A 24,335-nucleotide genomic window follows, 5' to 3' on the forward strand; every position below is an offset into this window, starting at 1 on the left:
AATAAAAATAATAATAATAACGGGTTTTTTTTCTTTTTTCTTATCTTTTTAAAAAATTCTGGTAGGAAAAAATGCCTCTAGCTTCCGAATGCGTACTAAATCTCAGTGCGCCCCCATTAAAGAACCCAGAATCATTGCATAACCACCTGAAGCAAGTTGACAGCGATTACATTGGCCTGCAGGAGCCCCACTCCTGCAGTGCTTGATGGGTCACTTCAAAGAAGCAGGGGAAGAAGAGGCTCCTCTGGGTGGAGTACAAATGGATGTCTTTACCCTGACGTGACATCAGATGCGAGTCAGAGTGCATAAGTGACAAATCGGAATTGTACTCATGACAGGGACTGGAAAAATAGCCAGTGCCTTCTACATGACCTTGGGCATTCCAATGACTGCTATATGATTTGGTTGTCCCGAATCAATATTCATTGAGGAAGGGGGAAGGGTGGGCTTGGGAAACAGGTATCATTACTTCAGGATTTGCTGTTGAGTGAATCTATTTAAGAAATTCATCTCAGACTTGCTTGGATCTCTGGAAACTAACTTTTTAGACTTCGGAGCTGGAATCAACCTAAGATACCGTCTAGCTAGCTCAGCCTCCTTAGCTTTTCTTCATTAAGATGAAGATTCATAGACCTTAAAAAAAAAAAAAAAAAGATTCATAGACCTTAAAAGATTTTCCCAAACTAGTGAGGACTAAAATCCAAGTATCAGAGACTTCTGGTATTCTTGAATCTAAGAATTAGTGGCTTACCTGGATTTTGTATACTTATTTTAGCCGATTGGTTCAATTAGTCAATAGGAGGTTTTCTAAAATTTTACTGTTTTCTAGAATTTACTAAGCAAATTTTAATTTACTAGAATGTTCTATATAAGTAGCAAATAAATTTTTTGTAAGCCCAATTATAATGGAAATAGTTTAACTTTTTCAGTTCACTTAGCCTGGGGTTACAGGTACTAAATAATTAGGGCAGCCAAGACTGCAGTAGATAGCCAAGACTACAGTCGCTAGCTCTAATGTCTCTACTTAGTCTCTTTTGCTGATTTCTCTGCTAGGTGCTAAACATGCCTGTTTTCCCCATAATTTTGTCCTAGACCCCTTTATCAACTTACATCCTTATACAAGAGAAATCCCCAGGGTTTCATATTTTCAGCCCCGAAAACTTTCTCCTGAGCTAGAGGTCTCTATTTCCATCTGTAGATTAGACATATTTGCTTGGTGTGTCATTTGTCTTGCCTCCATTTCCAGTCTAAAATGGAATGCTCTTCTACCTTATCATTTCCTCCATAAGGAGGGCAGTCTGCCCTCTCCCCTTCCTTACTTCTCTCAGGGAAGTAGCCATTAAACGACCAACTGTGCCACAGAAATATCTCTCAAATCTGTACACTTCAGTTCTCCTGTTACTCCCCCCCTAAAAAACTCACTTCCTTTCTCCATTGTTTCTCCATTATTCACACGATTCCTTGGCTTAGTGAGGAGCAAGGTTTCTGGTCACGGTTTTCCCAGTCTCCAACATTGGACTTCTCACTCTCCTACCATTTCTTGAATATGCCGCCTGGCTTTTTATTTCATTTGTCCATACTTGTGCACATGCTTTTTCTCTTCCCTGGGGTGTTCTCTTTACCAGACTTTTCCAAACTTGCTTGAGAATGAGAGTCAAGTGGAATGTTTGTCAATAAATACAGCTCTGGGTCTGATTTAGAAGGTTGGGAATGGGTCCTCGCAAGCTATGTTTAAAAATTCAACTTTACATTCATTCTTATGATTAGATCAGTTTAGGGAACAATTTTCTCCCTTATCCCATCTTCGGAATGTGATTTTATTATCCTTTCACCTGAGAAGTCCTGAAGGCATCAGCAGAATTCAGTCCTCTAGGACATCAGGCACCGGCTCTGGTAGCACTTTCTGTGTACGTTTCTTATTAGCACCAACCAGGCAGGATAATTAGCTGACAAAAAAAATAAAAAATAAAAAAATAAAAAAACAACAAAAAAAATCTTCATTGGCTTCTCTTAGCTGTAAAGTAACATCTGCACTCAGGTCAATTCAGCAAGTGTTTGGGCACCATTTGCATATCTGATACCACTGTAGTTTGATACAGAATTGAATGAAACATGGTCCCTGACGTCAGGGAGCTCACATAGTCTGCAGAGCAATGTCTCTGTTTGGCATTTAAAGTCTGTCAAACTTGGCAACTTACCTTTCTCTTAGTATCTCCACTCGGTGCTCCCCGTGGCCACAGGCCCTTTACACCTGCAGTTCCTTCTACTTGGAATGCTCTTCCCCCATTCGATCTGGTTTGTTTCTGCTTTTCCTTTAGCTGTCACCACAAGTATCTTTTCTTTAGGGAATTCTTTGTTCTTCCTTACTGGAACACCTCCTGCTGTTATTATTGATACATGCACTTTGTATCTCCTTCAAAGCATTTATCCCAGACTTGATTTGGTATTTGTTTGTAAGATTATTTGATTAATTTTGTCCAAAACTTAATCTCTCTAAGATGTAAGCTCCATGAGAACAGGGACCATGTCTGTTTTTGTTGTCCATTGTAGTATAATTGCCCTAAGTCTAGTTTCTAGTGTTGGATAAATGAGTGCTTTTTCTTGATTCTTCTATGCATGAGGAAAGTTGAATTATTACAGATTTCCTGTACATACCCTTCCTCACCTCTGGGCCTTGTGCTGCCTCCTCTGCCACAGAATGTCCTCTCCCCATCTACACAAATCAAATCCCTACCCAAGCTTGAGGGCCAAATTCAAATTTCATTTCCTCTCCAAGGCTCCCCCTCACCCCCAATATAAAGGAGTTACTCCTCCATTTGGACTCTTATTATGGTTTATCAGCACTTTTCCATTAAACCTAGTTATTCTAAATGTTGTTATAATTGTTTGTATGCATATATTCTCCCTTACAGGCTATAACCACCTGGATGGCTGGACTGCTGCTCCATTCATCATCGTAATTCTTTCAGTCTACCACGATGCCGTTCAGTCTGGTCTCAAAATGAACACAAATGGAACAGACCTAAACCTATCGTATGCCATGGAGCCAAGCTCAGCCAGCCCCCAGTCTGCAGAAGAGCTACCCAGGCAAGGCTTTCCTAGCTCAGCCAAATTTCAATAGACCTGCAGGTCTGTGAGTTTGAGTATAAATGCATATGGTCTTAAGTCCTGGAGTTTTGGAATGTTTTGTAACACAGCACCCTTGTGGCAATAGCTAATATACTGGGAATAAGTAAAACAAATAAAAGATAAAATATTCTGTAATTCACATGACAAATTTAAAAAAAAAACAGTTTCTCTTCTCTGAATATCAGTTTATCCTGTATACCATGTGCTAAATCAAAGCTTCACCAGGAGTGAATAAGACAGGTTGCTGGGTCAGGCTTCCAGGAGCAAAGAAGCGGTCCGTGCAAAGGTTCTGCAGGAAGCATGTGGTGAATTTGAGCCAGGGTGGGTCAGCCAGTGTGGCTGGAGCAGAGTGGACTGGGAGTGGGGTGTAGTGGGAACGGGAGGTATTGGTGATGTGAGAGCCGGGGTTGATTGCACTTTATGGAGGGGCTTGAAGGCATTTGTGAAAACCTTAGCTTTTTTGTCTGGAATGAGGTGGGAAGTGAGTGCAGGCTTTGACTCTGGCTCACTGCAGGGAGATAGCATGAAGGTGAAGGTGACCTCGGGAAGTTCAGTTGGAAGCTCACTGCAATGTCTAGCAGACAGAGCAGAGTGGGTCAGAGCAGGGTGTTAGCAGTGGTGGTGCTGAGGGCTCAGGGTTTTGCAGTTGTGAGAGCCCATGGGGCTTGCTGGCAGGTTGCACGTGGGGTGTGAGAAGAAGAGAGTGGTAAAGGAGGACTCCAAGGCTTTTGCCCTGAGCAAAAGGAGAACTCTAATTAGTAAGTGAGAGACAATCTGTGTGTTCCTTGATTAGGTTCCAAATCTCATGAGATGGTATTTAGGCATACGGGTGACACTGAGGTAGAGTTCTACATCTCATTTTATATCCATTAAGTGGTTGGGGTAGAAAACATTTTACTGCCAAATCTGATCATCTTTAGATTCTATCACTTTTTCTGGTCTGGGACAGACAGAGACATGAAACGGGATGGATGAAGAGCTTGGCAGGCAAAACTCAGTCACAGACACCATGTATCTTCATTACGAATTAGGGCAATGCAACTTTTAGTTTTGAAAAATTATTAGTTTTCCTAATGGCTACTTTTGTGCTCATTACTGTGACTATTACATACAGTGAATGTTGGGTCCTAAGAACCAGAACTGCTGATGAAAAGAATGTGTACATGCTTGTTGAGCTGCTTAATAAATAAGTATTTGATGATGATCCTGCAGTGTGTTGAAAGGGCAATTCTTCTTCTGTTGCCTTAGAGAGCTCATCTGGCATTCTAAAAATGGATGTGATTCTAAGGGGTGGCCAAAATGTATCAATTAGCCTGACATCGAGGTCTTTTTTATCAGATCTATAAATTTCCAATTTCCTTTGCCGTCATCACCATGGTAAATCATCCCTAATGAGACCATTCTTTTGAACAACAGCCTTCTTATTAGCTGAGATCAATTGAGATTAGAAAATGAAAAATACAGCAGATGCTGAGAACTCTTTATGAAACCCCATTTGTAGGATGCATAGTGAATGAAGATTAATGTGTTATTTTTCAGCTTATACATCATTGATTTTAAAATTTATTCTCTATATTTTATTGCTGGATTAAGCGCTAATATATATTTGGATGGTTTGCTTGCTGGCAAATATTATCTTTTCCCTACTGAGATTATGTATTAATGGAAAGGAATGATTTTAAATTCCAATGTATCTTTTTTTTTTAAAGATTTTATTTATTCATTTGAGAGAGAGAGAGAGAGAGAGAGAGAGAGAGAGAGAAGGGAGGGAGGAGCAGGAAGCATCAACTCCCTTATGTGCCTTGACCAGGTAAGCCCGGGGTTTCGAACTGGCAACCTCAGCATTCCAGGTCGATGCTTGATCCACTGTGCCACCACAGGTCAGGCAATTCCAATGTATCTTACTTTGCATACCACATGTGTTTCTGGAAGTACTAGATATGAAATCGAGTAAAACCGATTCCTTTTTCCAATTAATTATAAATTAACAACTAACCCCTTTGTTTAAATTTCTGATTGATTTTCATCTGCCCTTTGGATAAAATAAAAGTTCCTTATTCGCACATCATATGGACCCTGGATCATGCCTACTTTGACAGACAATCTCATAGAACTCTCCTTGTCTCCAAGCTCTGGATACTCTGGCTTTCCTTTGAACCCTAAGGCTTCAGACTCAAGAGTTTGGAAATGTTGTCTAAAAGTTAAATTCTCTAACACTCCATGCTTTATATTTTTTTCTAAATAGCACATGCATTGCTTTCTTAATTCATTGCCTGTCTACCCCCAAGCAAAATGTAGGCTCCCCCAAAACACACAGTTTCAGTTTTTCTTTTTTTGCTGCTGAGTCTCCGGCATCTGAATTGTGTTAAGCATGTATTAGCACTCAGGCAAAATGATGTTATTGCTGTCACTGGAAGGTAAGCTCTTTAGGGCAGACAATGCCTGTGTTCCCAATATCTTATATATAGATATACTCAGCAAAGGTTGATGTAAATGACCAGCAATGGGAAAGTTCGCAGAATATGTGCTATTTCTCAATCAAGGGGCCTGACCTGTGGTGGTGCAGTGGATAAAGCATCGGCTGGGAATGCTGAGGTCATTGGTTCAAAACTCCGGCTTGCTCCGTCAAAGCACATACAAGAAGCACCTACTACAAGTTGATGCTTTCTGTTCCTCCCCACCCCTTTTCTCTCTCTTTCTCTCTCTCTCTCTAAAATCAGTAAATAAAATCTTTAAAAAAGAATCTCAAGGGGCTTAGTCTAACAAAGAAAATATGTTTTAAAACATTTATAAAATACTCAGACAATAATGAAATACAATAGTTATTACAGTTTACAATACAGAGATTAGAACAAAGTATGTACTACAGATTGTTAGCACTCTGGATGGCCAGGCAGGAGATGTTAAGAAGTGGCTGGCTATGGTTATTGAGAAATGACAGTTCATATGTTTGTGTATATAAGATATAAACCAATGCGCCCCCTAGGAAAATATTCACTTTCTTTGGCAAAATTGGATGTTGGTTACTCCAGTGTTGGGTAAAATGGACTGACCTGCTGCTTCTATATCGGTATGATGGAAGACCAATTGGGTTGTTGATATTGGGGATCAAGGTGTATTTGTTATAGTAATGGATGCTTTCTTCCCATTTAATAGTTGTTGGTTAGCTAACAATCACAAATAGGTTCTGATGATATTGGATAATGTTGCTGAAATAGGGCTGTGTTCTGTGGGGTACATAGAGCCCTTGGACACCGGAACACAGACTCAAATCCGTCTTCCACCTCTTGGAGGCGTGCTCAGTGTCAGCCACAGTCATCACATACTGGTGTCCTTTCGGCTTACCAGACACCGTCTGCGGGTCTCATAGATGGGACTCTGACAACAGCGAGCTGGAACAAAAGAACATTTCTTTTCTCAGGGACTTTTTCTCCTTTTGTTACTTGGGTGTCTCTGTAAAGGCATTTGACATAGATCCAAACACAAGGGCCCCCATAAAAGGTGACTGCTACACTAACCATCATGCCGAACACTTCAGATTCCTAGTCACAGAATTGAATGCGACAGCCAAACTCATTCAGAAATCTTAATGTTGGGGAAAGAGATGACCACCATCTCCTACTCACTCCGAGCTAATGCAAGAGTAATGCAGAAATGACCCATACCGAGGACAGCCAGGCACAGGGTGTCCTGACCAGACTCCTCATCTGCAGAGACAAGCCCCTCAGACCAGCTGTGCCCAGAGTAGGCCATGTGCCTCACCCCTGCACATTGGCAGACCCGGGTCTTGGAAGCAGGTGTCTCTGCACACTCATACCCATAGACAGGACACACACCTAGATCGACTTATCTGTAGTTCTTAGCTACAAGCACAGAGACTTGTGTACAGGAACACTGTGCACACACACTTACAAACAAATGCACAAGCACGAGTGGAGTAAAGCATAAAGCACTTTTAACACACACACACACACACACACACACACACACACACACACACACTTCCAAATAAGAACCCTGTAGCATGGGCGTGCAGTCCTCCACGTCAGCGGTCCTCAGCGGAGGCAATGCCATCATGGGGCTGCCATCCTGCGAGGAGTTCTGCACTCCTGCCTGGAAGTCCCCAACTCTCCAGGCCGGTGGCGCCGGCGGCCACGTCCCACCGCAGGGCAGTCCCCGCCCAGCAGCGCCAAGGGCGGGGCGTCGGCGCCAGGAAATGCCCAGGAGTGTGTGTCACCTGCCCCGACGACTTGTTGATTCCCAGGAGCGCCGCCTTTGAGGACGGAACCCGAGACCCACAACGATCGGGCTCCCTGGGCCCCAGGCGGCCCCCAGCTCCCCAGCCATGAGCAAGTTGGGCAAGTTCTTTAAAGGGGGAGGCTCTTCTAAGAGCCGGGCAGCCCCCAGTCCCCAGGAGGCTTTGGCCCGACTTCGGGAGACTGAGGAGATGCTGGGCAAGAAACAGGAGTACCTGGAGAATCGCATCCAGAGGGAACTCTCCCTGGCCAAGAAACACGGTTCGCAGAATAAGCGAGGTAGGCTCGGCCGCCCCAGCGCGCTCACCTCCCACCGCAGCCCAGAACCAGCCAGGCAGCGCCCTGCACCTGTGCCCACGGCCAGGCCAGGTGTGCGCCCTCAGCCTTTCCAGCGACTGGCACTGACCCCCAGGCCCGGACTGCAGGGGGCTTCAGGGCCAAGTAGTGAAGATGAACAGTATTTGTAGGCAATATTTAAAAAACTCAGAACGAATGCAAAAAAAATTCACGATGAACAAAATATCAAAAATTTAAATAAAGACAGGATGGGTATTACTGGGGTTTTTTTCTCTTATGATTTCTGGCTCTTAAATATGTTGTGCACAGCACTTCTTTACTTAAAGTTTTTTCTTTTCTTTTAATGTACTGTTTTGTTCTACGTGGATTTCCCCATTCATTTTGAGTTTTAAATATGTGGCAAAAAAATATTATTTATCTTGAAGACTGCATTTTTTGGTCCCCTTAAGTTTCACTCCTGTCTGGCCTCGGCCCAGTCTGGCCTTGCCGACCTCAACACTAAATACTGGGTTTCCTACTGTGTATTTGGATAGGGAATCACACATTTCAACTTGCATGTAAATCTCCAGTGAAGTATATTCTAATATGTTCTGGTTTACGTGGTGCCTCAGCTGTTGAAGACTTTAGTTAGCTGTTGTGCAGCTGAGACATTATAACAACAACAACAGCAACACAAGTCAGGGAATTAATTATTAAATTCCCTATCACTGGTTTTTGCTAGCCTCCAGGGACTTTGAGTCAGTAGTGATACTAACTGTTCCTATCGCACCTTGAACCCTTTATCCTTTGCCAGAATTCATTGGTTTCCTCAGTGAACAGCTCTCTATATAGATCACAGATCTGAATAGCACCCTGTGGAAACATATAAAACCCTGAGAGAAGTTGAAGAGGTTTGCTCTTGTAGCCCGAGGTCAATGGCAGACCCGAAATAGAAGTGGCCACACAGGACTCTGCTCACTGCCAAAACCTGAACTTGCCTCTTTAAGTCATAAGGAATCTTGGGAGTCTTGGGAGGACTGAGCGCTTCCCACCAAGCGATGCTGCCATTGTTAAACACAGGAAAGGCATGGCTCCCAGAGCTGGCCTTGAAACTCTGCTGCTCCCATAAAAGTGCTCCTGATACTTTTGTGCCCATTATTACCAGCAATGAGAAGGTCAAGTTTCATTTTTCTCTGCCGCTGCATATAACTTTTGACCATTATTACAGCTTCTTTCTGAGTTAAGGGCTGGTTTCTATTTTGATTTTGTGTCTGAATCTATTTTGGGAGGTTATTAAATCGCAATTTCTACAGGGAGACTGTGTTATTGTGGCTTGCCAAGAATTCATTGGCCATTCTGCCCCATCATCTTCCTCTCCAGTTTGATGTGTACTCTGACATTTGCTTAGTATCTGTCAAGGGTTCTCTCTCTCTCTCTTTTCTTTTCCATTTGGGTCTGTATAAAGCTTTATCTGTAGTAGTTGCTCAGTAAATACTGGTTTAAAAATGTGAAAAATTGAACAACTGTCTCTAAAAAGTGATAAAATATAGTGCTTTCAGAAAACAAAAATGTAAAATAAATATAGAAATATTCTCCAATTGGCAATGCACTAAAGCATATACAAAGAAACTTTATAAAAGAGACTCAAAAATATAAAAGGCAACACTAAGAACGTTAGCCTAACTTCCTTTGACTGGAGAAGTTATATACGGATGCCAGTATCAAGTGTAAATTATCAATTAGTGTCATGTATCCTTGGGAACTTCACTGGTGTTAGCCCAGCCCTGGTTCTGCAGCAGCCTGGGGAATAGGCTAGCTAGCGTGAGGCCATCTGTAATGTGGACCATGGAAAGAATTCAATGAGACCATGCTCTGGGAACACTGTCAATATCATCACCACCAAATAAACCAGGTCACTTCATATACACACCGTTACTGATTTCCATTAGCCACCAGGAAATATTTTCACACACGTGATAAGGCCCAATACATTTGGTGCTAAATAGACCTGGTGTTACTCAATGTCAGTGCTAAAATAGCCATAATTTCAGTGATAACCAGAGTGACATCATGTATGAGCAGTTAAACTCTTACTTCTAGCGGTGTTTGGACAGCTAACGTGTTGTCAAGAATACTAGTTGGGTCACCAGCTAGTATTTTATCAGAAAAGACCACACTCCTGGTCTGTACAAATTCTTCAGCCATCTGTTTCACTATGACAACAGAAGTCTTGATAGCATTCTGTATGTCAAATGTTTTATTGGTCAAATGAGAAACTCAAATTAGCATAATAAATGTTAGAAACAGGGTCTTGCTGGTGAAGTTGTGGGTGTTCTCAACGGCTGACTGGTGAAAATAGTCTAGAAACCCTTCCTTGTGCTCCATGTAAGAATGGGTGATAAGAATGTGCTGGGTGTACAGCTCACTGTGGGGCAGCCGTGTCAGGCTTGCTCATGGGGTTATTGGCTGCAAGCACTGTGCCTGATTGGTGCATGAGCGCATGTCTGTGCCACATGTGCATAGCCTATATAAGACTATGGGCGCTTGTGCTTGAGAGAGATGGGGGGCTGCGGATGCGCAGATTGCCTGCTCGCCACTGTGAGGGGCCATTTTGCAGTTTGTGGTTTGTTTGCCTGAGAGGCTGTTTCCCCTGCCTGTGTGCTTATCTGCCTTTGTGAGACTTTATTAAACAGAATGGCCCAACCTTTTCTGGCTCCACAGTTTTTCTACTGTCTGCCCGAATCCAATGTGAACCTGCCTGGCCTCGGCCACCTGCATTACATTCACCTAATATGAGGGCAGCGCCTAAGGCTCAACCTCAACTCAGTGCCATGTCCAGGCCTTGGATCAGGTGGATCTCTGACCCAGTTTACTTCCCACAGGGCATAGCACACCGCCAGGGACATGGCTGTGTCTCCAGTGAACCTTTCATTCGAGCTGTACTGGACCTAAAGAGACATAGAGCTGGGACTTCACAGAGCTCATCCAACAGGTTGACAACCTGCTTTTTGCCTGCTTGGCCAGTGTTTGTTCACTAAGTGTATCTTCAGAACTTGGTTGGAGATGTGCCTTCTCTGTACCTCATAGCAAGTGGTGCAGTGGTAGCTAATTCTTCTCGTGTCAGACTTCTCTGACAGTTACCGTATCTTTACTGGAAAGACCCTTTGGTTTTGCAATGTATGTGATATTCAGGACTGTGCCAATCTGAAAGAGTAACAGTTGGAGCCAGAGGCATAATTTGGTTAAACACCTTAGGAGTTCAGATATTCTTCAGTGCATTTCATTCAGATGCCTGCTGGATCTCCTGCGTTGTTGCTAGTGATCTCTTGTGGAAAAGCAAACGTTTTATATATCACTTATATTTTTTCTACTGCTGAGTGCTGTCACCTAGAGCAGCTTTCTCTCCTGGTTGTATATTAAAGTCCCCTTGATGCCTGGGCCTCCCCCCTATAGAGTCTGATATAATCGGCGGGGTGTGACTTAAATAAAGTGATTCCTCTTTGTGCCCTGGGTTAAGGATTAGGACCCTACATTCATAGTAATGCTAATGAGGCAGAAGTAGAAGTCCTCTTGGTCTTACACTGCTTCCTCACCTTTTTTCTTTTCTTTTTTAATGTTTATTTTATTGATTTGAGAGAGACAGAGAGACAAGAACATTGATCTGCTCCTGCCTGTGCCATGACTGAGGATCAAACCAGCAACCTCTGTGCCTCAAGATGATACTCTAACCACTGAACTATCTGGCCTGGGTATTCCTCAGCCTTTCATATCAAGGCACCCACAGGGCCTGATGTTTACACGTTTCACTGGCTGGTGGCCTCAGGAGCTGAGGTTGATGGAATATCTTAGGGGTCACTGTTCTAACCTCCCTTGTGATATATGGTCATAGGGATTTTGCTTAAGTGTAATATCGTGGTCCAAATTTTTTCACATTTGCTAGAAAGTGACTTAGTGTTGTAGTTAAGAGTCTGGACATCAAAGCAGACAGCCCTGGGTTTGAGCCTCAGTCCTGCCTGGCACATGTAGAAACTGGGTAACTTTAGACCACTTTCTTGCCCTAATTCTCAATTACCTCATCTACATAACAGCAATGATAAGGTTGATTCCAAGAACTGGGAGAATTAATGATGTTATTGTGTGAAGCCCTTATTTCAATGTTCTAGAAATACCAGCCAAAGTTATAACAATAGCTCTTCTTTATACTCTGACATTGGCTTCCAATTACGTTCCACTTGGCTCCAACTGTGTCTTCTGGAGTAACAGAATAAATCTACTCCATCTGAGTGACGTGAAGACTATTTACATATCTGAGATAGAGACCTCAACTCAGGATCCCCTCTGCATGATTGCAGCCATGTTTCATTCATCTAAGATTCATCTAAGTCGTGGCGGCCAGTTTGAAAGATCAACTGAATGAGTTCAGTTATTCCTCTAGCTATGAAGACAACTGAGCTACACCTGTAGCCCAGATCACCTTAATTTTCTAACCATTTCTCTTTTCTCTAACAATGCCTCAATCAATATACCTTGTGAATTATTGTCCTAAAACCAAACTACATTCACACACCTCTGTTTCACAGATGCTGGCTGTTGGGCAGATAAAATATATTATGCTCACTTTGTTAAAGATGGCACTGCCCACCTGGAAGCCCATCGCCTAGGTGATAATATTAGTTGCCCTTCTTACTTGGGATGGGCGTGATTATATTAATGTGTGTTGGGAGAGGGCTTTCGTGCCAAAAGGTTTTAAAAGGAAGAGAGATCACATTGCTCCGGAGAAGAGTAATTACGTTCTAGGATCATGATGGCAAACCTTTTTGTAAAAACCACCCACTTTTGCAGTGCTGGTCAACCTAGTCCCTCCCGCCCACAAGTGGGCGTTCCAGCTTTCATGGTGGGCCAATTGTGGTGCTGTTTGGTTGCTCCACTACCACCCACTATGAAAGCTGGAACACCCACTAGTGGGCAGGAGGGACCAGGTTCACCATCATGGTTCTAGAAAGAGCCCATGCTGGAGGAGAGCAGAGAAAGGCCACATGGAGGAGAGGAGAAGCAGCCAAGATGGTGGAGTGCTGAAGGAGAAGCCAGTTTGTGCAGAAAGAAGGAGATGGGGAACAGAGGTGAATAAGGCTGGTGAGGTAGAAACCTTTGATCCTAGGAAACTCAAATAAATCAGTGGCTTTGGGAGCACTGAATGGAAAGGGGAGTGTTTTCCAACTGTGTGTATTTCTTGCCCGCCAGGTGCAAGCTAAAATGAAAGCTAATGACCCACCAGTTCTTGCTCCTTTGTTTTATTACCATCTGTCTGAATCAAATGCAAACCTGCACGAGCCAGGCGGCTGTGATGGTGGCTGTGGCTACTGGCTTTACACTGGCTTATGAGCTGATAGTGTGTTATAATCATCAGGTCACCTGCAGAGCTTTTAAAATTTTTGTTACAGAAGATCTGAGATAAAGTTCCAAATTCTGGTGCTCAAAGCTTTCTGGACAACTTTGATGTGAAGGTGATTAGGACAGTGATGGGCTGTGGCTTTTCCTAAAGTCAGAATCCAGAAACCCAAAGTGAAGACATCTGTGAGATTGGTGTGATATTTTGTATCTTTGGGAACTCATAATGGCTTCTAGTTACCATTGTCTTCTTTTCTTTTCCCTCAGAAAGTAGAAGGTGAATACTGTATTTTCCCATATATAAGATGCCCCATGTATAAGACACACCTTAATTTGGGGCCCTGAAATTTGAAAAAAATGTATTACATAAAGTTATTGAACTCAAGTTTTATTCATCATAAAATGCATACAACTCATCATCACTGTCAAAACTCCCATTTATTAGCTTGTTCTCATCTGTGTCTGATGACAAATCACTGTCTTCATATATTGCCTCATCCTCAGTTCCATATATGGCATTTGAAATGCCACACTTCTTAAATAACTTCACAACGATCTCAATCTTGATATTATCCCAGGATCTTTTCTCCAAGGTACAAACTTCTCCCATAGTTGTTTCTTAACTCTTCCTGCTGATGTCAAATTGTCCCCAGAAGACTTCATTCATCGGTTCCATTCATCTCTCATGGCAGCTTTGAAGGGTTTGTTAATGCTGACATCAAGTGGTTGGAGCTGGGATGTCAAGCCTCTGGGTATGATGGCAAGTTTGGGTTTTTTTTTATTATTTTAATAAATAAATTTTTATTTTAATGGGGTGACATCAACAAATCAGGGTACATATATTCAAAGAAAACCTTTCCAGGTTATCTTGTCATTTAGTTCTGTTGCATATCCATCACCCAAAGAGAGATCGTCCTCCGTCACCCTCTATCCAGTTTTCTTTGTACCCCTCCCCCTCTCCCTCCTTCCTTCCCCACCCCCCGTAACCACCACACTCCTGTCCATGTCTCTTAGTCTCTCTTTTATGTCCCACCAATGTATGGAATCCTGCAGTTCTTGTTTTTTTCTGATTCACTTATTTCACTCCACATAATGTTATCAAGATTCCACCACTCTGCTGTAAGTGATCCGATGTTATCATTTCTTCTAGGTGAATAGTATATCATGGTGTATATGTGCCCCATCTTCTTTATCCAGTCTTCTATTTTTTTTTACAGTGATTAAAAGCCTTTAAGCAAACTCTTGGCCAATACAGCAAGAATCCATAAAAGAGTAGTGTCCTTAACATGTTCACCAAGTCCAAGTTGGCCCCATCACCATGCCAACTCCCTGAAAAATGCAACCCAACCACAGTTCAGTCTGTTAGGAGCTGTCACAGGGAGCAGGAGTCCAGGAAAAGTCCACATCCAGGAAAAGTCCGCCTGGCACTGGAATTGTTGTCGCCATTCTAAACTTTGCAGCTCCTGTCCAAGTCCCAATGACCACTGCTTCTAGCTGGTAATGATTCAGGTAGACTGGAAAAGACATTTGCAGCATGTGTGAATATGGAGCTTCTGTTCTCCTCTGCCTGGAGAGATGAGACCAGGGTGCTTTTCTCTGGAACTCTGCGACAATGGCACTGTAAAGAGAACCTTGGGATACCCTAAGCTGGGTGGCAAAGGGAGATTCATAATAGAAGTTGGCAAAAGGGGGAAAGAGAGCTCTAAATTAGGAGTAGGTCCCAGCCTGAAATATGAGTGGGGCATTGAGGTAGGAGGGATAAAGGAAACACTATATATTAAGCAAAGTCACAGAAAATAGGATTATCAACACCCACAACAGAGATCTTTGAGGGAAGAATAGAAAACCTGACTATTCAGGCAAAACATAGTTAAGTGGCCCTTGTGCAAATGAGATCAGTTTACCTGCTTCTTGGAAGAAATACCCTAGGCTCGTCCACGGTGTCGTAGATGGGGCCGACGGCCCTGGGCACCTTCAGCCTTCAGTGGCAAACCCCAGCTTTATGGGCAAGGTTAGGTCATAGGTGGCTGGAGCAGGGCTGGAAGAGACTGAACCCTCCCTTAGAGGAGTGAGGGGGAACCCTACCTTCCAGTGTCCCTGTTTCCTCACAGCAGAGGCATGTAATCCTGGCAGGCTTCAGCTCCTTTCCACTATTGAAGCAGGACCCAGATGGCATCCTATGAGACCCCTTTGGGGCGTTGGAGCCTTTAAGGGTGTATCCTAAAAGCCGGTAGTTCCCCTGATCTCTATTGGGCTTTTTCTGCCTCTAGGTATCTTAAAAGCCATGCTCAGAAGATCTCGCTGAGGGGTTTGAGGATCGCCATCTGCCTATATAAATCTTTTCCATATATCTGGAGCTATTTGGAAAAGGACAAAACAGTGGTGTTAGCTGGATCGAATAAAGAAGGTAGTAGTTTGCAGGCGAAAAAGATTTGGTGTCTCCTGTTCATCCGCATTCAAAAGAAATGTAATTTTTTTTTAAGTAAAAAGCATGATATGGTAGACCCATAGGAGTTCCAGGATATGACTACCCCCTTTAAAAAATTTTTTTTAAATTGACCTTAAAATGTTTGCTGAGTACACTTTAATAGTACCTTAACTTTAAAGATTGTAAGCATGACAAAATACAGTAAATGCTTTTGCTCCATATGCAGGAGCATTTTCAGTTTAGCCAGTTTAGGAAATCCAATAATAGAACAATGCATACAGACAATGAGCTATAACATGCTTAGCAGCCTCTCCTGTTATGACAGAGGTTACTATAGATCCAGAATATGTATCCACTGTAATGTGGACATACGACTGTTTGCCAAATGAAGGTATATGAGTAATATCCATCTGCCAAAAATTGTCCTGGTAGGGGTCCTTGAGGGTTAACTCCAAATGAAGGGGCAGTATAGGACCCCTTGGACAGGATTTCCCAATCTGTCGTGCTGCTTCCCGAGAAAGTTGAAACTGTTTACACCGCGCTGCAGCATTCTGGTGATGAATAGTATGAGACTGACTTGCTCAGTCTGTCATGGTTGCTCCATATAATTTTCTTTTGGGTAGCTTGATCAACAAGGGCATTCCTAGGCCCTGGCCGGTTGGCTCAGTGGTAGAGCATTGGCCGGGTGTGCAGGACTCCTGGGTTTGATTCCCAGTCAGAGCACACAGAAGCACCCATCTACTTCTCCACCCCTCCCCCTCTCCTTCCTCTCTGTCTCTCTCTGTCCCTCCCGCAGCCAGGGCTCCACCAGAGCAAAGCCACCCCGGGCACTAAGGATGGCCCCATGGCCTCTGCCTCAGTCGCTAGAATGGCTCTGGTTGCAACAGAGCAACACCCCAGATGTGCAGAGCATTCTCCCTTGGTAGGCATGCCGGGTGGATCCCAGTCAGGCACATGCGGGAGTCTGTCTGACTGCCTCCCCATTTCCATCTTCAGAAAAATACAAAAAATAAATAAATAAAAGAAAAAATACAACCAAAAAAAAAAAGAAAAGAAAAGAGAGGCCCTGGCCGGTTGGCTCAGTGGTAGAGCGTCAGCCTGGCGTGTAGAGGTCCCGGGTTCGATTCCCGGCCAGGGCACACAGGAGAAGTGCCCATCTGCTTCTCCACCCCTCCCCCTCTCCTTCCTCTCTGTCTCTCTCTTCCCCTCCCGCAGTGAGGCTCCATTGGAGCAAAGATGGCCCGGGCACTGGGGAAGGCTCCTTGGCCTCTGCTCCAGGCGCTAGAGTGGCTCTGGTCGCAACAGAGCGACACCCCAGAGGGGCAGAGCATTGTCCCCTGGTGGGCAAAGCGTCGCCCCCTCGTGGGCGTGCCAGGTGGATCCCGGTTGGGCGCATGCGGGAGTCTGTCTGACTTTCTTTCCCCGTTTCCAGCTTCAGAAAAATACAAAAAAATAATAATAATAAATAAATAAAAAAGGAAAAGAAAGAAAAAAAAGGGGGGGCATTCCCTTATGCTAAAGCTCCAGGGAGCATGGAGTGAGCGTGAGTATGTCCTATGAAACATGGAGCTCTATGTTGACATATAAGTCTTTGAAGAAGGAGGAACTGCTGAAATAGTTCATCAGTATTTGTCCCTAAGACAGCAGTCTTTATAATGGAAATACCATAAGTAAATATTTGCTGTCTGTCTATAGATTAAAGGAGGAATATGGCAAATGCTGAAAAGCCATGATCTTTGTGCCTCTCCCCTCCCCCAAACCCCTCCATCTCCTCCCCCCACCCTGTAACCCCAACACTGTTGTCCATGTCTCTGAGTCTCATCTTTATGTCCCACCTATGTATGGAATCATATAGTTCTTAGTTTTTTCTGATTTACTTCTTTCGCTCAGTATAATGTTATCAAAGCCCATTCATGTTGTTGTAAAAGATCCTATGTCATCATTTCTTATGGCTGAGTAGTATTCCATAGTATATATATACCAAAGCTTTTTAATCCACTCATCCTCTGACGGACACTTGGGCTATTTCCAGATCTTTCCTATTGTGAACAATGCTGCCATAAACATGGGGGTGCATTTCTTCTTTTCAAACGGTGCTATGGTGTTCTTGGGGTATATTCCTAACGGTGGTATGGCTGGGTCAAAAGGCAGTTCAATTTTTAATTTCTTGAGGAATCTCCATACTGCTTTCCACAGTGGCTGCACCAGTCTGCATTCCCACCAGCAGTGCAGGAGGGTTCCCTTTTCTCCACATCCTCACCAGCACTTATTCTGTGTTGTTTTATTGATGAGTGCCATTCTGACTGGTGTGAGGTGATATCTCATTGTGGTTTTGATTTGCATTTCTCTAATCATTAGTGATGTTGAACATTTTTTCATATGCCTATTGGCCATCTGTGTGTCCTCTTTGGAGAAGTGTCTATTCATTTCTTTTGCCCATTTTTGGATTGGATTGTTTGTCTTCCTGGTATTAAGTTTTACAAGTTCTTTATAAATTTTGGTTATTAACCCCTTATCAGATGCAATGTCAAATATATTCTCCCATTGTGTAGTTTATCTTTTTATTCTGTTCTTATTGTCTTTAGCTGTGTAGAAGCTTTTCAGTTTGATATAGTCTCATTTGTTTATCCTGTCTTTTATTTCACTTGCCTGAGGAGACAAATCAGCAAATATATTGCTGTGAGAGATGTCAGAGAGCTTACTGCCTATGTTTTCTTCTAAGATGCTTATGGTTTCACAGCTACATTTAAGTCTTTTATCCATTTTGAGTTTATTTTTGTGAGTGGTGTAAATTGGTGGTCTAATTTCATTTTTTTGCAGGTAGCTGTCCAATTTTCCCAACACCATTTCTTGAAGAGGCTGTCTTTACTCCATTGTATTTCCTTACCTCCTTTGTCAAATATCAGTTGTCCATAGAGCTGTGGGTTTATTTCTGGGTTCTCTGTTCTGTTCCACTGATCTATGTGCCTGTTCTTATGCCAGTACCATGCTGTTTTGAGTACAATGGCCTTATAATATAACTTGATATCTGGAAGTGTGATACCTCCAGCTTTATTCTTCCTTTTCAAGATTGCTGAGGCTATTCGTGTTCTCTTTTGGTTCCATATAAATTTTTGGAATATGTGTTCTATATCTTTGAAGTAAGTCATTGGTATTTTAATTGGTATTGCATTGAATTTATAAATTGCTTTGGGTAATATAGACATTTTAATGATGTCTATTCTTCCTAACCATGAGCACGGTATATGCCTCCACTTATTTGTTTCTTCCCTGATTTCTTTTATCAATGTTTTATAATTTTCCAAGTACAAGTCTTTAATCTCCTTGGTTAGATTTATTCCGAGGTACTTTATTTTTTTTGGTTGCAATGGTAAAGGGGATTGATTTCTTGATTTCTCTTTCTGACAGTTCATTATTAGTGTATAAAAATGCCTCTGATTTCTGAGTATTGATTTTATATCCTGCCACCTTGCCGAATTCATTTATCAGGTCTAGTAGTTTTTTGACTGAGACTTTAGGGTTTTCTATATACAATATCATATCATCTGCAAATAATGATAGTTTTACTTCTTCTTTTCCAATTTGGATGCCTTTTATTTCTTTTTCTTGTCTGATTGCTGTGGCTAAGACTTCCAGAACTATGTTGAATAAGAGTGGTGAAAGGGGGCACCCATGCCTTGTTCCTGATCTTAAGGGGATTGCTTTTAATTTTTGCCCATTGAGTATGATGTTGGCTGTGGGTTTGTCATGGATGGCCTTTATCATGTTGAGGTATGTTCCCTGTATTCCCACTTTGCTGAGAGTTTTGATCATGAATGGGTGCTGGACTTTATCAAATGCTTTTTCTGCATCTATTGAAATTATCATGTGGTTTTTCTCTTTTCTTTTGTTTATGTGATGAATCACACTGATTGATTTGCGAATATTGTACCAGCCTTGCCTCCCAAGAATAAATCCCACTTGATCATGGTGTATGATTTTTTTTATATATTGCTGGATCTGGTTTGCTAATATTTTGTTAAGGATTTTTGCATCTAAGTTCATCAGGGATATTGGCCTATAATTTTCTTTTTTTGTGTTGTCTTTGCCTGGTTTTGGAATCAGAATTATGCTCGCCTCATAAAAGGAGTTTGGAAGTCTTCCTTCCTCTTGAATTTTTTTGAAATAGCTTGAGAAGGATAGGAGTTAGTTCTTCTTTGAATATTTGGTAGAATTCACTTGTGAAGCCATCAGGCCCAGGACTTTTCTTTTTTGGGAGTTTTTTGATAGCTCTTTCAATCTCATTTGTTGTAATTGGTCTGTTTATGTTTTCTGATTCTTCCAGATTGATTTTTGGAAGATTATATGATTTAAGGAATTTGTCCATTTCATCTAGGTTGTCTAGTTTTTGGCGTACAGTTCTTCATAGTATTTTCTTACAATATTTTGTATTTCTGTTGTGTCAGTTGTTATTTCTCCACTCTCGTTTCTAATTTTATTTATTTGAGTCCTCCGTTTTTTTCTTGGTGAACCTCGTTAAAGGTTCATCGATCTTGTTTACCTTTTCAAAGAACCAGCTCCTGGTTTCATTGATCCTCTGTATTGTTTCTTTAGCCTCTACGTCATTTATTTCTGCTCTGATCTTTATTATTTCCTTCCTTCTACTAGCTCTGGGCTTTACTTGCTGTTCTTTTTCTAGTTCTTTTAGATGCAGGGTTAAGTTGTTTATTTGAGATTTTTCTAGCTTCTTGAGGTATGCCTGTAATGCTATAAACTTCCCTCTCAGGACTGCTTTTGCTGTGTCCCATAAATTTTGAGTTGATGTATGCTCATTATCATTTGTTTCTAGGAATTTTTTAATTTCTTCTTTGATCTCAATGTTAACCCATTCGTTATTTAATAACATGCTATTTAATTTCCAAGTGTTTGAATATTTTTCAATTTTTCTATTGTGGTTGATTTCTAGTTTAATGCCATTGTGATCAGAGAAAGTGCTCGATATGATTTCAATCTTCTTAAATTTGTTGACACTGCTTTTGTGCCCTAACATGTGGTCTATTCTAGAGAATGTACCATGAACGCTTGAAAAGAATGTATATGCTGCTGTTTTAGGGTGAAAGGTTCTGAAGATATTTATTAAATCGAGTTGATCTAATATGTCCTTTAAATCTGCTGTTTCTTTGTTAATTTTCTTTCTTGAGGATCTATCAAATGATGTTAATGGGGTACTGAAATCCCCTACTATTATAGTATTGCTGTTGATCTCGCCCTTTAAGTCCATCAAAGTCTGCTTTATATATTTAGGTGCTCCTATATTAGGTGTGTAGATATTTATAATGGTTATATCTTCCTTTTGGATTGCTCCCTTTATCATTATGTAGTGACCTTCTTTATCTCTAACTATGGTCCATGTTTTAAAATCCATTTTGTCTGATATAAGTATTGCTACCCCAGCTTTTTTTTCATTTCCATTTGCGTGAAATATTTTTTTCCATCCTTTTATCTTCAGTGTGTGTGCATCTTTTGATTTAAGGTGTGTCTCTTATAGACAGCATATGTATGGGTCCTGTTTTCTTATCCACTCAGCTACCCTATGTCTCTTGATCGGATCATTTAATCCATTAACATTTAAGGTTTTACTGATATGTAATTGTTTATTGCCATTTTTTTCTTTAAAACTGTATTCCTCTTTTGCTATATATTTTTTTTCCTTTGATCTGTTTACAACAGGTCCCTTAGCATTTCTTGCAGCCTTGGTTTGGTTGCAGTGAATTCATTGAGTTTTTTTTTGTCTGTAAAGCTTTTTTTTATTTCTCCTTCAATTTTAAATGATAGGCTTGCTGGATAAAGTAGTCTTGGTTGTAGGTTCTTGTTCTGCATTACTTTGAATATTTCTTGCCATTCCCTTCTGGCCTCAAGTGTTTCTGCTGAGAAGTCAGAAGTCATCCTTATGGGGGCTCCTTTGTAGGTGATAGTCTTTTTTTCTCTAGCAGCTTTTAATATTTTCTCTTTATCATTTAGCTTTGGTATTTTAATTATGATGTGTTTTGGTGTTGGTTTCTTTGGGTTTCTCCTTAATGGAGTTCTCTGTGCTTCCTGAACATGTGAAATGTTTTCCTGCCTTAATTAAGGGAAGTTTTCCGCTATGATATGTTTGAGCAAAGTCTCTATCCCTTGTTCTTTCTCTTCTTCTTCAGGAACCCCTATGATGTGGATGTTATTTCTCTTCATGTTGTCACAGAGCTCTCTTAGAGTTTCCTCAGACTTTTTGAGTCTCTTTTCTTTTTTCTGCTCTTCTTCCGTGCCTTTATTTATCATGTCCTCTAACTCGCTGATTTGATTCTCTGCTTCATCCATCCTGCTTTTAGTTCCTTCCATTGTATTCTTTATTTCAGATATTGTATTTGTCATTTCTGACTGATTCTTTTTTATTATTTCAATATCCTTTTTTTTATATTTGTTATCTCTTTATTTAGGTTTTCATAATGGCCATCTATGGTTGTTCTAATATCTTTGAGCATCCTAACAATCGTTATTTTAAACTCTGCATCTGGTAATTTGGTTATATCTGATTCACTTAAGTCCTTTTCTGGGGATTTCTCTTGGTTTATTTGTGTTGTATTTCTCTGCCTCCGCATTTTCTCTTCACAGGAGTGGCTGTGATCACACGCTCGAGTGCACAAGCTTTGGTGGCCTTGGCCTTTGCCCTGCCCCCATATGTGACGTTATGCTCGGTTCTGAGGGCACTGGCGAGCACCTTTGCTTAGCTACGGGTCTCCGCCTGTTTCCGGGCTTTCGCCCTGCCCTTGCAGGAGGAGCCCGCTGGAGGAATGGCTGCTAGCCTTGGCTCTACCGCCGGGCAGGACTGCGTGCCCAAGCTCAGCTCAGTAGCGGAACTCCGCCTCTTCTGGGCTTTTGGCTCCACCCCCGTGGGAGGAGCCGGCTACCAAGTCAGACCATAAACCTGGGTTGCACGGGTGGGGCAAGGCTGTGCTCCTGTGCCCTTGCTCAGGGGCTGGTCTCCACCCTTCCCGGGGTTCCTGCCCTTCTCCCGCAGGCTGGATTACAGGCTGCCGGCAGCTGAGTTTGACCACTTTTGCACGCCCCCTTCTCCCCAGCCAGGCAAGATTGAGCTCACACCTGAGCCCAGTGGTGGCCAGCTGGCTTCCACCCCTGCCAGCAGAACCATGCTTTTGTCTCCCGCTGCCGCCCGCCCTCCGGTGCACCCTCAGCCGCGTGGGTGAGGGCCTTGCAGCTCATACCCTAAGACTCACTACTGTAGACCCAAAAGCTCCCTCCTTCTATACGACTCTGCTCTGAGTGCCGGGGCGAGCTTGTTTGGCTGCTCTCCTGCTTCCCTTTGCTGGTATTGCTGTTTCCAGGGGAAATGTTCACTTCAGCTTTGGGGAGTGACTCATCCCAGGGGTTAGGGTGGCTATCTCCCAAAATGTTTCTTCCTGTGCCTCCTAGATTACACTCTCTTCCTGTTACTCTGGTCCTCTCCTCTCTCCCTGTCCCCAGGAGCCCCAGTTGAGTGGTTGTGAGAGAGGTTTTCTGTGCGGTCCCTTTAAGAAGGATCCTGGGTTTGAGAAATCAGGCTCTTTCTCACAAACAGTATCCTGACTTGTTTCCAGCTAAATTCTGTCCTTACGCCTCTTCTGAGCTCTGGGGCTGCAGGCTGGGGCTTTATTCGTGGGGCTCAGGACCCTTCCCCCTCTGCTAAACTCACTTCCCGCCACGTGAGTCTCTCCTAGCTGCCATTCGCTCCAGGGAGCTGGGCAGCTCTCTCCGCGTTTCCGCTTTTCCTACCAGTCTCGGTGTGGCTTCTTCAGTGTTCCTTGGTTGAAGAGTCCTCTTAGTTTAGTCCAAAGTTGGTTTTTCCAGATGATAGTTCTTAAAATTAGTTTGTAATCCACTTTGGTTCTGGGAGGTAGATGTTGGTACATCCGCCTACTCCAGCGCCATCTTGTCTCCCTTTCAAGGAATTTTTTTATGCCATTGTGAAGTTGGCAATTCCAAAGTCTGTAGAGCAGGCCTGCAGGATGGAAACCCTCAGCCAGGAGCAGATGCCACAATCTTAAGCCGGAATTTGTTCTTCAGGGAAATGTGACTGGAGGAGGCCCAACAGCATTATTGAGAATAGTCTCCTTTACTGAGAGTCAACTCAAGTTTGGTTTTTTTTATCTACAGCAATCTTCTTTGTGTTTTTCGTTATGTGTGCCCTGAACTGATCAAGCACCAGTAGGGCAGGTTTGCGTAAGAGTCCACCTGGTCTCCTTCTCCACACTTTTTCAAACCAGATCTTTATCCCAACCTGATCCATCCAACCCTTGTCATGAACATGGACAATCACTCCTTGAGTAATGTCTTCTTTTGGCATTGTTTTGTGTTTGAAAATCAGCATAGGAGGCAGCTTGGTTCTATCAGCACAACAAGCTAGAACAACTGTATAATGGCTCTTTTCATGTCCACTTGTCTTCACAGTTAGTTTTTACCCCTTTCTTATTGTAAAGCCAGTAGCCACGGCCACCATCACAGCCCATACAGGTTCACATTTGTTTTGGACAGATGGTAATAAAAGAATGGAGCCAAAAACTGGTTAGCCATCACCTTTGATCCTAGCTTGCACCCGGCGGGCAAGAAATATACACAGTGGGAAAACACTTCCCTTTCCATTCAGGGCTCCCGAAGCCACTGACTTATTCAAGTTTTCTAGAATCAAAGGTTTCTACCTCACCAGCCTTATTCACCTGTTCCCCATCTCTTTCTCTCTGCACAAACTCTGCACAAACTGTCTTCTCCTTCAGCATTCCGCCATATTGACTGCTTCTCTCCTCCATGTGGCCTTTCTCTGCTCTCCTCCAGCATGGGCTCCTCTG

General features: G+C 42.6%; 1 protein-coding gene across 1 annotated transcript in view; it reads left to right on the forward strand.

Annotated features, from left to right (window-relative positions):
* The first annotated feature begins 7,347 nt into the window (after positions 1–7,347).
* CHMP4C (charged multivesicular body protein 4C) overlaps positions 7,348–24,335 on the forward strand; it is a 37,682-nt gene continuing 20,694 nt past the window's right edge. Inside the window, exon 1 of the mRNA XM_066266401.1 lies at positions 7,348–7,664. Within this exon, the coding sequence (XP_066122498.1) occupies positions 7,475–7,664 (190 nt within the window). The 5' untranslated portion in view covers positions 7,348–7,474. The remainder of the gene's footprint in view (positions 7,665–24,335) is intronic.

Source organism: Saccopteryx bilineata, chromosome 3 (assembly GCF_036850765.1).
Source record: "Saccopteryx bilineata isolate mSacBil1 chromosome 3, mSacBil1_pri_phased_curated, whole genome shotgun sequence".
In the NCBI taxonomy this organism is placed as follows: Eukaryota; Metazoa; Chordata; class Mammalia; order Chiroptera; family Emballonuridae; genus Saccopteryx; species Saccopteryx bilineata.